We start from the raw sequence: 14,796 nt of genomic DNA on the forward strand, positions 1-14,796 counted from the left end.
AAAGAACTGATAACTAATGATTCAGTTAATATTTACTCAATTATTAACTTACAATTGATTGAATTAGTTATTATTTACCAGATAAATAACAGAAAACTGGTTGATTTACTTGTAAGTTACTACAGATAAATTAACAAATGAATGATTAAGTTATCAATTGTTAAACTGGTAACTGGTAACTGAATCAATCAGTTATTAATTATCAGTTACTGAGTTAATTATCATAAAAATCATAATTTTCCCCAGCGGAAATTTTTTTTCAAATAAAGAGCATAATAATGTTGTGAACTGTAATAAAAAGTTAAAAAGTGTAAAAAAATGTAAGATTACTAACGATTTCGGACACGTGATACGTTTTTCTACACTTTTTTACTCTTTATTACAGTTTATTAAATTTGTTTACTGATCATTAAAGAAATGAAAACCCCTATGAATTCAAGCTCATGAAAGATGCATAGAGAAAGTGGAAAAAAGGTAAAATTCTGTAATAATAATCTTAAATGTTACAATCATTACTTATGAATTTGAGATTACGGTCAAGCCCGAACTAAATCGCTTTGACCACAGCGAGTGATTTTTGTAAAAAAAGTCAACTCGCTCTAATGCAGCAGAAAGCATTATAAAATCATCATAGATGTACTAAGAGTACTGAGATGACTGAATTTGGTTTACATACATATCTTTTATAATTTGTCTTAATTTATTAATAAAAATCAATACATTTTTTCACAAAAATCACTTACTGCGGTCGATGCAATAACACGTGGATAGGATATTAAAGAAAATGTAAAAAGTGTGAAAGAGTATTAAATTATTTGATTTTATGCATTTTATAATGCATTGGTTGTCCGAAATCGTAAGTAATTTTACATTTTTTGACGTTTTACTACATTTTACAAATTAATATCGTAGTTATAACTTCTAATTTTACTCTTTCTTGAACAATTTTTTTTCCGTCGGGGTCTATTTAGGAACTGTAATATGGATCTTCTGCTTCTTCGGGTACCTCTATGTCCATTTGTTCCTGTGACATGAGACTTGTCACGAGGTAATAAACTTTTTTGTGAGCTTCATCGTTCAGAGTTTTAAGCCATTCCAACATGAACTGCGGGTGTAAAAGGCTGCTTAAGCAGCATTTACTCGTAGTCCACGAACATTAAAATAATCTGTAAATCGATCCTCAAGATAATCTAACAGATCAGACAATAGTGGTTTACTCAATTCAATATCTGATCATTCTATTAACATCTGTAACTGTGATTTTAAAAACCAATAATCTCGACAATACACATCCGAAATAATAGTTATTCTCTGCTTGTATGTTGTCAATTGCCTTGGCGAGTGCAGCAGAACATTTCATATATTCCTCTATAAATCAGGATTGCTTTACTATAAAACGGATTGGTCTTCAAGGACTATCCAGAATTCATTAAGAAGGAAGTGCAAAACAATCATATGGAGTCTTCCAGAGGGTTATAACGGGCCTCTTTAGACAGCACTCAACATATTTGTCTAAATATTCCCATTTTCTCTTCAAAAAATCCGCGTAACCTAACTGATCGGAGGAAAACTTACATCAAATTTTTATTTTCGGAAATGATATTGATATGTTAGTTTTGCCTGTACCAGTTGAACGGAGCATTTTTGAGCAAGTAACTTCAGTAACCCAAGTAACCCCAAGTAACCCAAGTAACCCAAAGTAAGCCAAGTAAGCCAAGTAAGCCAAGTAACCCATATAACCCAACTGATCAGAGGTGGACTTATATCAACTTTTTACTTTCTAAATAATGGTAATATGTTAGTTCGACTAGTACCAGTCGAAGGGGAGCATTTTTGGGCGAGTCCCCCAAGTAACCCACATAACCCACATAACCCAAGTAACCCATATGACCCAAGTAACCCTTATAACCCAAGTAACCCAAGTAACCCAATTAACCCAAGTAACCTTAGTAACCCAAGTAACCCAATTAACCCAAGTAACCCATATAACCCAAGTAACCCATATGACCCAAGTAACCCATATGACCCAAGTAACCCTCATAACCCAAGTAACCCAAGTAACCCATATAACCCATGTAACCCATATAACCAAAGTAACCCATATAACCCAAGTAACCCAAGTAACCCAAGTAACCCAAGTAACCCATATGACCCAAGTAACCCAAGTAACCCAAGTAACCCATATGACCCAAGTAACCCATATAACCAATAAAACCCAAGTAACCCATATGACCCAAGTAACCCATATTACCCAAGTAACCCATATAACCTTAGTAACCCAAGTAACCCAATTAACCCAAGTAACTCAAGAAACCCAAGTAACCCATGTAACCCAAGTAACCCATATGACCCAAGTAACCCAAGTAACCTTAGTAACCCAAGTAACCCAATTAACCCAAGTAACCCATATAACCCATATAACCCATATAACCCAAGTAACCCAAGTAACCCAAGTAACCCAAGTAACCCAATTAACCCAAATAACCCAAATAACCCATACAACCCAAGTAACCCATATGACCCACGTAACCCATGTAACCCAATTAACCCATATAACCCAAGTAACCCAAGTAACCCAACTGATCAAGGGTAGACTTATAACAAATTTTTACTTTCTAAAATAATGTTGATATGTTAGTTTGACTTGTACCGGTCAAAGGGAGCATTTTCGGGCAAGTAACCTAAGTAATCCATATAACCCAGATAACCCAAGTAACACAAGTAATCCGAAGTAACCCAAGTAACCCCAAGTAACCCAAGTAACCCAAGTAACCCCAAGTAACCTCAAGTAACCCTAAGTAACCCAAGTAACCCATGTATGCCAACTGATCAAGGGGAGACTTATATCAAATTTTCATAAGCGCAAAAGAGAAGTACAAAAAAAATGGTTAAATCTCAAAAATCTAATTGGATAAAAATTCTATTCACAATCATGTGGCACAGGATTTTGAAATCATAAGATATCAAAGATGAATCCTGGACTAATTCCATTGATGAAAGATACGAGAAACATGTTTTTTGTTGTAAAAATATTTGTAAAAACATGATTTTACATTAAAAACAAAAAATTTGAATAACAAGTTTTTAATCAACAGGATTTAACATAGGTGTGTGGCCTTAATTGACTGTTGGATGGATGGAACAGATACTTTTGAATGTTCCATGGGCCCTTGATTATGATATTGTTCTTATTTTTACAATAGAGTAAATGAAGTTTATGAAAAAGTAAAATTCTATTAAAAACTGGAAAAAGTAATCTCATCTATACAAAAGGCATGAAAACGAGGATGGAAAGAGATCAATTTTACAGAGAAAAAGATGACAAAAAATCGTCATTCATACAAAGACGTTTTTTCTCTACATTCAAATGTTCGAAAGCTCTCTCAATTTTTCCTTCCTAAATTTCAGTTTTTTGAATTCCCCTCTCGTGGGCAATAAGTAGTAGCTGTCGATGATACTTGAGATACTTTGTGAGCAAAATTTTCGAGGTCATAAACGCCTATTCCTGAAAATATCGAGAAAAGATTTTGATGACTCTAGATATAACAATAAATATTCAGATGGTAGTAAATAAAAATTATATTAATGCCTGAAAAGAAGAAGACAAATCGTGACTAAGCAAACATAGTAAATTCTGCATTCATTTGTGGAAAAATTTTTTTTTACTGCTACTAAAGGTACTTTAACAAATCCATGGGGGCCTTGTCGACGTTATCGTTCTTATAGTTGATAAGCACGATGATATACTTAGTGTACTAATCTTTTCATTTAAGTAAAAAATCAAATAGCACAGTCAAAAAGAGCGACATTTCTTTATGATATGGACATCTCCTGTCGAGACCCTTCGACCTCATCATTTTCTTAAAAAAATTTGAAAATCTTTAAATCCAAACTACAATTACAGAATTACCCAAACATGCATTTTTTTCTAAAAATAGCATCAAGAATTGTATGTAAATTGATTTTTTTCAAATTAGAAATCTACAGCACAGGAACAGTGTGAGAAGATTGCAAAATATGACAAAGCCATTAATAATTAATAAAAAATGATATCGCTAATCAGTGAGAGTTAGTCATTTTAAAAAGCGTCGCGGGAAAGCCTATTTACGAAGAGAAGGAGGGCGAAAGAAAGAGAGGGAGAGCGCAAAAGCGCGACGTAGTCAAGGTAGTAAATTTTTATAGAACTATCGGCACTTAAGAATCACGAACGGACCAGAAGTGGACTCCCCGCTGACTACCGTAACGATGCTGTACGAGCCGTAGACGGCGCTCGCACGCAGAGATCGGTACCGCGGAGACCAAGCGCCGGATTTGGCTTTTGCAATGTTTGCACTCGCGCTCACGACTACCGTACAAAAAAATACTTTAGAAAAGAGTCCGCGCACTACAAATGTCTCCGTATGAATAGTAAATTTTCTCCCCAACTTCGAAAATTCCTACCTCATTTTATTTATGACACGCGCGTTTTTACGATTTTCAAAATCCGCCTACATTTTGCTGAATTTTTTATTATAATAGCTTATCCCTTTTATTCGCTTCATTCGTTCTAGTTTATAGTAGTGAATATTATGATTCGGATTCGACAAGCTAGTCCTTGCTTTAAAACACACTTCCTTTTTTTTCTTGCTTTGCCGTGTGCGATCTTTGAATACACCGTGTGTCCGGCGCCAATAATAAACGGCAGTCATTTCTTAGAACGAATGATGCTTCTTCATAGCGATAATGCGCCATAGCTCATATTGGTCAATATGTATTTTAATTTTTTATATAGCTGTACCGACGATTCTTTTAATATAGCCAATAGAGGCTACTGTGGGAACTTTTTTCTCCTTCATCATATTCAACTTCGTGCATTTAGAAACAATTCGAAAAATATTATGACTAATCATATCTTGAAACTGAACTGAAAAAAGTGATGTGTCAAGAAGAAAAAATGTGTTTAGATTTTTTATTTTTATTATAACGTCCGACGACGTTATTATCAAAATTATGTTTATTTTATAAGCTTTAGCTATTGAAGATTGAATTTTTAGATAAAAAACTTCAATACTTTGTAATTAAAATTGAATCGAATTGAATAAAATATTTGGGTTCGATTATTATATTTTACTTAAACGTAAAAATCGATTTTTAAATTCGTGTACTTGTTTTAGCATTGGTGAGTAGTTTTAAAAAAGTGTAAGATAAGGTTGTATAATTTCTACCGATTTAGATGATTTTATGTATGAACACACCTGTACAAAAAGAGGTCGAAGAGACAAGGTAAGATGTTGCGTGTATGCTCCGGAAACATTAAAGCTCAATCTTAGTATTAACATGCTCGTCAGTTAACGCAAGAAAAGTAAGCAAAAGAGAGCAAAAAGCGTAGATTGAGATAGAGAGACAGAGAGAATGAGCGAAAAAGAGAACGAGAGGAATAGGCTATTACGCGTATGCCTCGAGAGACTTGCACTTGAAGAATTGGCAAAGGTATACTCGCGTGTACTCGCATGTATATGCGGGTGAAGTGAAGTATGTGATAAAAGGAGAAACAGAAAAGAAGAAGCTGCGAGTGAAAAGTCAAAGATGAACGCAAAGAATAAGAAAGATAAGGGCAGACCGAGAGAAGCAGAGAGTAAGACGAGAAAAAAAAATGATCGAGTATGTATATATTTAAGCTCGGTATTATAAGTAAGCCGGCGTAGAAGACGACGACGACGACGGCGACGACGACGACGAAGAAGAAAAAGAAGGTGGGGCAGCAGCGGAGTGCGCAGTGTATATGGTGACGCTGCCGAGCGGCGTGTACTCGGTGCGCAGCCTCGCTGTAGCTGACCCCTGACCCGACTTTCAGAGCAGGTATGTGCTGCACTAAAAGCTGCTACGCTACATGCATCTCTGCGTATGTATCGCTGCAGCAGTCCAGTCTCTTTCTTGGCTGTTGCTCGCTTCGTCTCTGTCTCTCTCTCTTGCTCTTTCGCTCTCTCTCTCTCTCTCGCGCGCGCAGCGAACATGGCGCGTGGGCGAGTGGGGCCGGGGCCGCGTGTTGGCCCGCGGGCGTCTTGGGACCGTGAGAACAGTACCTTCATAATATTATTTCGTCTGCCAGCGCAGCGCAGCGCGCCTCGCCTCTTACCGACTCCCACCAGGTAGCCTCGCAACGCTAACGGTTCTCTCGCTCCCTCGCTCGCGCACATCTTTTTCTCGGGCCTCGGCGTATAGGCACTATACACTCTCGGCACTCACTCGGCAGTACGCGCGCATTACAGTGAATTTCACTGCAGCCGCGTGAGCGTGAGCGGCAACGAGCGCACAGACTGCGCGTTAATTGCTATCGTAAATTGTTGTGGTTTCACGAGCTTCGCGGCCCAAAAAATAGCCTCGCTCGGCGCATACAGCTCGACTAGCCGGCCGGGGAGCAGCAGTATACGGAGCCGCTGTGCTGCAGGTCAGCTCTCTCGCGCGCGCGAGCAGGCCCCAGAGCGCTGGCTGGCCAGCCCGTCTCTCCGGCGGCCTCCCGCGGTCCCCGTCGGTCCCCGCCAGTCCCCGCGGACCGGGGCCACCTGCCGCCAGGTGGCTCCACTGGCTGCCGCCAGTCTCGGGGCCCGTCTGCAGTCGCAAAAGCGCTCTGGCAGCAGGAACATCGCGCTAGTCCGATCAGTGTTGTACGCGGGCCGTTCCGATGCCGGCGCGCAGCATCTGCCGTTCTCTACGCTGCCGCTTTCTAGCCGCCGCTCCCCAAGCATGCAGCAAGACAGCAGTAGTCAAGTCGCGAATCCGTCGACGGAGTCGGAGCCACAGCAGCAGCAGCAGCAGCTGCCGACGGACCTCGAGCCCGTCGCCGTCGCCGGTAGCTCGCAGCAGGCACAGGCCTTCTCCAATCTCACCCTGCAGAGCGTCTCGCTGCGCTTGCAGACGGCCCTGCTGGCCGCCTTGCAGAGGGCCGCCCTGCTGCCGCCCGGCCACGCAGCGGCGGCCGCTCTGAACCTCCAGGCCCTCGAGACCTACGTCACGCTGCATCGGCTGCACGCGGTGACCAACAGTGCCAAGCCCAGCAGCGCCGAAGCGCTCCAGACTCCCGCGGCCGCTCAGGCCGTCGAGGACGACGAGCCGATCGATTTCGTCGCCGCCGCCGCCGCTGCCGACGCTGCCACTGCCGATCCCGAGGACGATCTCGCTCTGCTCGATGACGACGAGGCCGCGGTGGAATTCTTACACGAGACCGCCTCGACTTCGGGCAGCAATGTGATCTTTGGCCACGAGTTGCTCTTGCAGCCTACGAGTCTAGCTCTCGGTGCGTTGAGCCCGACAGTTGGCGGTCAGCTGGCCCCCAGCGAGGCCACCTCGCCCACTCTGCAACCCATAAGGGCCTGCAGAACTGCCCGACCGAAAAAGCAATTCATCTGCAAGTTCTGTAATCGACAGTTCACGAAAAGTTACAATCTGCTGATTCACGAGAGGACGCACACCGATGAGCGACCTTACTCTTGTGATATCTGCGGCAAAGCGTTCCGTCGGCAGGATCATCTCAGAGATCACAGGTAATTTTGCACGCTCGTTCACTCGTTCTTTCGGTACAACGATACAGTGCTCGGCAATCGATAATCAAACTCCTCGCCATCTTTCATTATTCTCGAGTAAATTATTACTATTCGTGTTGTGTTTATATTTCTATGTTAAAATCTTTTAAATTTTTCATAAAATAGCATCTATCTAGAAATTTTTTTTGTTTCACTCAACCCAACGCTATAGAAATTTGAATATTTTTTACATGATTTTTGATACATGAAAATTCATCTTATACTCATAACCCTATACTAATTAAAGAAAGCATTTTGTAGATCGAATAAATAATGATGATAAATCAAGAAAATAGTTCAAATTGCGAGTAAAAAATATACTTTTCACGAATTTAGGTACATTCACAGCAAAGAGAAACCGTTCAAGTGCAGTGAATGTGGCAAAGGATTTTGCCAAAGTCGCACCTTAGCTGTGCACAAAATTTTACACATGGAGGAGTCGCCACATAAATGCCCAGTGTGTGCTCGTAGCTTTAATCAACGTAGTAATCTCAAGACGCATCTGCTGACCCACACCGATATCAAGCCGTATCACTGTGGATCCTGCGGCAAAGTATTCAGACGTAATTGCGATCTAAGGAGGCACTCGCTCACTCACAATTTAGGTGTCATGACAAACACATCGCCGCCAGCCTCGCCGAGGCTCTTGTCACCTACGGTAATCACAGTCCCAGTCTCAACAGGTAGTCTGCTGCAGGAAACATCCTAGAAAATTCTTAGGGAATTTCGTTTGACGACAATCGACTTGTTAGTTTAATATCGTTTATCGGTTGTTTATACGTTGCCGAGTGATTTTGCAAACGCATCAGAAATGTATTTTTATAAAAAAAAAAAGTAATATCTTAGTTACATTCTAAAAAGATTATTGTGATAAATAAATTAAAAATTTTAATGAATAAGGATCATGCCGAAAATTGATTGGAATTTATTTTTCGTGTTGCTACTATTTAGATTATGAATTGATGGGTGGATCAGGTAAAAATAAAAGATTTTTTTTACTAACTGGAGGTGTTCTGCAAACACTCGAATAAACGACGAAGAAACGACGTATAGATTCGAAACCCGCTTTGTAAAAAACTTGAAATTTATTGCCGATTAAATATTTTTCTTTTGAGACGCTGTATAATACTCTTAACTTTACTGAAGTCATGTTGTTGAACTTTCATCTCAGGAACACCATAAATAGCTAGTTTTATCCTCGGACGTTTTCTGTTATCATCTCGACGGCTTTAAAAGGCACACGTGTGTAGATTTGAGCTTATCGATAGAAGCGTGTAATTAAGAGTGTGAATGTTACGAATTACGAATATATCACGTGATATGTATGTATTTTTAATAAGTTAGTGTGTAAAAACATTTCATCCTTCGTTGCATCAGCATATGAATTGCATATTATTTTTGTATCGTCATCATCATATTATTACTTTTATTTATTATCAAAGAGGTGAATCGAAACTGCTGCACTGATTCTCACTCATTGACATTGTCTTTTTCTCTATCATTCAAAATTATAATTTTATGTACATATATTTTTTATTTATATTTATATATACGCATTTGTATATGTACGAGCGTGATAAGTAATATATAAGAAAATAGAAATAAAGCAAACATTACATAATAAACTGGTAAATTCCTTGTTTGATTTCTCTATGAAATAAGATTCCTCCTATTTATAAACTCATTATTTTACATTTCTATCGGTGAAATTGACATCAAAACACCAAAAAACTATCTCCGATCGAATAAATATAATTAGATAATTCCCATAGTAAATCGAAGAAACAAGAAAACCTTTTGACGTAAGCACAAAAGATTTATCTATTTCGTTCCATCCACATTAAATTAATAATTTATCTGTACTTCTTAAAGCTGGAGTTTGCACTCGCATGCGTACACATATAGTGTGTACGAATGCATGTACGTGCGTACGTGTGTAACTATGCATCAAACTTTGATGCCAGCAGAACACGCATATTGTGTTACAAAGAACTAACCGCCTAGGTGTTTGCGGACATGATACCATAACACGATTAGGGTTACCTTTGACTCTCTTTCTTTTTGGCCAACCTTTTGCAGTCTTTTTTTCCTTCTTTTTTTCCATCCCTACCTCCAGCGGATAAAAACTTCTTATTTTATACCTTTACGCCGCTTATTGGTTTTTATTTTTACTTCTTGTTTCTTTCTCGCACATCGTTGCTTACTTTACAAGTATTTCGAACGATAAACTCGGTAGGAGATACTAAAACATTGCCCATGCTCTTTCATACTTTTTCAATCTGCTTTTTTTTCTACGTATAAATATAAATTTCAACGGGCACATGTACATGCATATCTAAGGTGCCATTACAACAGATGAGAATTAGACATTCTTACTTTGGAATTGATATGACGAATGTTTTAAAAAATTTAATACATAGAAGTTATGAATACAAAATCTTTTTGATAAAGTCAATGTTACCTTTTCGAATGCGTAAACTAATACTTGTTTAGTACTGTTAAAGATGTTCAGTAATAAGTATGTTGTATCTGTATCTATGAAATACGTACGTGCACGTCAATGGAATAGAATATTTTGGCGCTAAGAGTCCTAGATTAGCAGTAAGTAATAAAATATCAAGGCAGAAGAAAGGGGCAAGAAATTAAAAAAAGTGCGTCTAGTCTTGATTAGCGAGAGGGAAGTGCTTCGGTTCACAAATGCGCGTCTCGTAGAGCTATCTGTAAATAGTTGGGCGTGGGGACGCTGAAAGATTGTAGAATGCTCCCGATGGTAGTATTATTTATCGAAGGAGGTAGGGGATTTTCCAAAGAGCGCTTGATTCTGCATAAAGACGAGAAGACACTGTATAAAAGACCACACGCATGTTCCGCCCACAGATACGATATCAACGCGCGTATATATAGCTACAATCCAAGCTTTCAACGTGATCTCTACACGCATGTCTTTCGCCTCAGCAAAAGCTGTATTTGAGCGAGAAACTTTTCAATGGCCTCTTCCTCGATTCTCTTATCTTTTCCAATGCACAACTTTATGTCTAATTACGATACACTCGTCACCTTTTAACAAGGAACGAGAAGTTTTAATGTTTATCTTTTTACTTCACTTTTGTCCGCTTTTATACAAGAAATAATAATTTCACGACTTCATAATTTCACATTTCAAGTTTATAGTAAAAGTTTTAATTCCTATTTATGCAATTTCACGTAAAAAGCGAAAATTTGAAATACACGAAGTATAGAAAAAAAATTTTTTCATAGCTTTAAAGCCTTTAAGTATAAAAATATCTCTAACATATGTAAGAATAATAATAATAAATAATTTATAGACAACAGAAATGAGGAGAATGAGTTAATAGTTTCAAGTGCATACACAAGTGGCAGAAAAACAGTTTGGATATTTTATTTCTGATATTACGAGTTCGCAACTTTTTTCTTTACAAAGAGCATTAGGTTAAAAGCCTTATAAAAAGATCCGGTATAATTTGAGAGAAAATTTTTCAAATGCGAGTCCTTACTACCTCCAACAAATGGTTAAAATGAGTTTTTTGCGCGTATTTTGCACGTGTAGGTTGAGGTCCTTTTTTATGATTAAAAATTTCACGCCAAAGAAGTTTCGTTCCGCATATAATTGCAGCGAGCTTTGCCTCGAATTATTTTACCTTCATGCTCTTACAGCGAATACAATGGCTATCGTAATAAGGTTAGAATGGGAGCTAACCGGAATAATTGCCGAGCATGTACGCCGTTTAGTTCTCCGAGTCGAAAGATTAACTAGCTTCTACGTCGAACAGATTCAAGTCTCACTTTCGAAGAAAAGCTCGTAAGCTTGAAAGATACGTCTCGATGAAAATGTAATATGTTACAGCTATGCAATACGAAGTTCGAGATTTTTTAAATTCATGAATAACACGTGTATCCTGGAATTTTAAATAAGCCTAGCCAGAGAAAATTTCTCATTCGTAAATAAGGGAGAATTTTCAAAAATCAATCCGATGCTAAAATCTTAATTATGGAAAATTGTGCTTATTATGAATGAGTGCACGATAACTTCATTAACGAGTATAGAATTATTTCGTGAGGTTTTTGGTCTAACAATTTTTTTTATACCTAAACGCCAGTATCCTTATTTATGAGTGCAATAATTAAATAATTCAATTTAAAAATAGTCAGCGAGTACCCTATTTATGAATATAATATTGTTGTATGATATATAATTGTATTGTAATTGAAGTTAAAAACTCGAGAAGCTGATCATCCGAAGTAGTTTAAAACTCACGACGATTAACCGAGTGTATGAAGTAATTTACATTAACTTCATAAGTTCATGCTCAATGGCAAAATGGCGACATAAAATGATAACTGTTCTGGCAATAGCAAATTATTAGACCTTAAATAATACATTATCTGCTGGCTGATAATGCGGTCTAACATCTTGCTGAGGTGGGGTAGATTAACGATTGGTCTTGACTGCAGTGTCTAGAGGTGAGGGAATCGTGTTCGAGGAACGAAAGAGAGCCAAAGAGGAGAGAAAACGAAATAGTAGGAGCCTCGGGGAAACAAAAAACGCCGTGTTATTTTAATTAATCTGGACATTCCGTGGTGACAGGGCGTGAATCAGTCTCTAAATTATCGTTGCTCGCTATCAGCTTGGCACAACATGGTCAAAGAGGTATACAGAAAAAAAGAGCCATATAATAATATCAAAATAAAAAGGAGCTCCTCCACCGCTTGCTGCGAGCATTTGCACATCCGTTGAGATTAGGTTATCTGCGTTCAAGCTTCATTGCATTTACCCGATGAGAGAAAAAGGGGAGAAAAAAAGGAGCGAGGGAGATATTGCGAGTTACTAAGTAAAACCCAACGAGCATGGAGGTTGTATTTTGAATACTCTTCGGGCCCAAGCATTTGTCTTCACCTTTTTGGAATACTCTATCGTGAATATTTCTGAATTTTAACTTGGCACCAAATGAAATATTCTTATAATAAGGTTACAATAATAACAATTAAAAATATGTAAAATATTATTATTATATATTCTTTCATTAAATAATTGGAATTTAACAAGTGAAGCTTCGTTTAAAATGTATAAAAAAATTTTCAATGATCGATGATTATGATTCAAGAGAATGAAATTATATTTGTACCTAAAAATTATTCAAAATTGAATTCAAACTAATGACGTCAGCATTAGTCACGCAGCAAAGAAGGATGAAAAATTCTTCATTTGTTTATGCGTCTCAGGTTTTGGTACTTTCCGTAGAATAGCAGCAGATAACATTGATAGCTATAATATTGTTGAATAAAAAAAAAAGGAAGGAATTCTTTCAAAGTTGCTTAATAAGCAAGTGTGGACGCGTGGGTGAAAAGCTGCACCGACAATTATGTGACATTTGTTGTAGGATTCCCGTCGACGGCTCTCGACAGGAGGTCTCGCGCACGCTAGTGACTATTCCGCAGGACCCCTGTGATGCCGTATCATGCAGGCTCAGGCACGCATCAGCGCGCTCGCGCCTTTCATAAACTCACCCGAACTTATAACCTTCCTACCTGCCAAAAATGCGTATTCCTCGTTTATTCCGGAATCAGAACTCTGCCATAGCTTACGTATCACTTAGCTCAAGCTTTCGTTTGATTTGTCATCCTATAATGCCGCACAATAAAACGCCTGCAATTTCTTGTGCTTTTGAATACTCAATGCATTCTTTTCGTCACTCATTGTACACTTTACTCTTTTCTTTTTTTTCTTTGAAGCAGCTTGATCGGTGAGAAGCTTCAATATTTTACGCGGCTAAACGACCAAATTATGAATTTTCTTTGGAACGAGTTAATAATACGCCAATAAGCATGTCAAATGGATGCACTGAAGTGATATTTCGGTGGTTTAATTCATATAGAATTCAAACACAAACAGGCAATACGGAGTAGACATCAACCTATACGTACTTTTTACAGTTTTATCGAGTTTCTTTATTTTTAACGCGCCAGATCATGAATTTCAAAAGAAACTTCATTTCTTTCAATATGCAAACGTGAAAAAGAGTGGTAAATTTTTTTCGTGCAAATAAATACTATTTTATTATTGTTTCAAAATCTCTTGAAAATCATATGAAAAATGTTTAAAATCGAATTTAATTACTTGATTCACTGCAAGAGTTAAAAAGTCGCAACTTTTTGATTAGCATATGGGCAATGCTTGATGGCTAATAAAAAATAATTTTTTCTCGTCCAAACGTCAAAACTAGACGTCAGAACTGCTAAAACAGATAATTTTATTGATAAACCATCCTGCGTCACAGCTTAAGGAATATTAAGGGTCTTGTAAACTACTCGAACGGCTTTTAGTTAGTTTCAAAATACGACTCATAATTCACAATATTTCCTATAATGAATGAATTTTGAAATTCCATTTAGATAATATAAAGGAACATAATATGAAGGGTGGGTATTGTATAGAAATCTATACAAATTGCAATCCAAAGAGTTCTTTTTTAGCATTAGCTTGCTTTTCTTGTCTCGTTTTGAAGAAAGAAAAAGTTTCGAAAACCCTTTCGAAAGGATTCGCAGAACAGAAGTAATGAAATCGACGGCGACTACTTTTCAGTAATGTCTTTCGATTTTATGACCCACGGCACGTGTGTTCCGTCAATACATTTATGTATTCCTACTTCTATTTGAAGTCGACGAAATTTTTGACAGTTTTTATTATTAGGAACGAATGTCAAATGCATCTCTTATTAAATACGTAAACATCTCTCACGGTGGCCTTAGCTTTTACCGTATTTCAAACTTATTTGAAAATGAAATAATAATTTTTTGTTTACGTTTTTATTTTTATCTTTAATTGGTCAGAGATAAACATTTGATAACCGATGGAAAAAAGCGACACCTGTAGCTAAAATAGAAACTATGAAGCATTAAAACGCACTTGTGAGTCCGTAAGTTACTAGTATGTTTAAAATATTCTTTTTGTTCTACGAATGTTTTGCGGATGTACTTGATGATTCTAATATTAGCTATACTATGGCACGACCATTCCATATGTTTTTTAAGATGCCATTATTATCATCATCATCATAATGAACAATTTGAAATTATAATGAATGGGTTTTGCTTAACCATGCTTTGGGCGTTATCACTTATAACCGACGATAAGAATGTTACAATGAGATGACTACATGTAACATAGCCATTTTATTCTTCGAAATCAGCTCCCACATTCTTTATATGATTACATTTG

At 37.7% G+C, this 14,796-nt stretch overlaps 1 protein-coding gene across 1 annotated transcript; it reads left to right on the plus strand.

Moving 5' to 3' along the window:
- The first annotated feature begins 6,723 nt into the window (after window positions 1-6,723).
- Window positions 6,724-8,268, plus strand: LOC106649732 (protein sister of odd and bowel). The gene is made up of 2 exons (XM_014367320.1): window positions 6,724-7,520; window positions 7,896-8,268. Exons 1-2 carry the CDS (start codon window positions 6,724-6,726, stop codon window positions 8,266-8,268), a joined length of 1,170 nt encoding a protein of 389 aa, XP_014222806.1.
- Window positions 8,269-14,796: the final 6,528 nt, after the last annotated feature.

Source organism: Trichogramma pretiosum, unplaced genomic scaffold (genome assembly GCF_000599845.2).
Source record: "Trichogramma pretiosum strain Unisexual culture from Peru unplaced genomic scaffold, Tpre_2.0 scaffold12, whole genome shotgun sequence".
In the NCBI taxonomy this organism is placed as follows: domain Eukaryota; kingdom Metazoa; phylum Arthropoda; class Insecta; order Hymenoptera; family Trichogrammatidae; genus Trichogramma; species Trichogramma pretiosum.

Bases quoted from the DNA above. Each gene is read 5' to 3' on its own strand.
- LOC106649732 (XM_014367320.1), top strand. From the start codon at position 6,724: ATGCAGCAAGACAGCAGTAGTCAAGTCGCGAATCCGTCGACGGAGTCG. The intron at 7,521-7,895 runs GTAATTTTGCAC...TCACGAATTTAG, and splicing joins GATCATCTCAGAGATCACAG to GTACATTCACAGCAAAGAGA.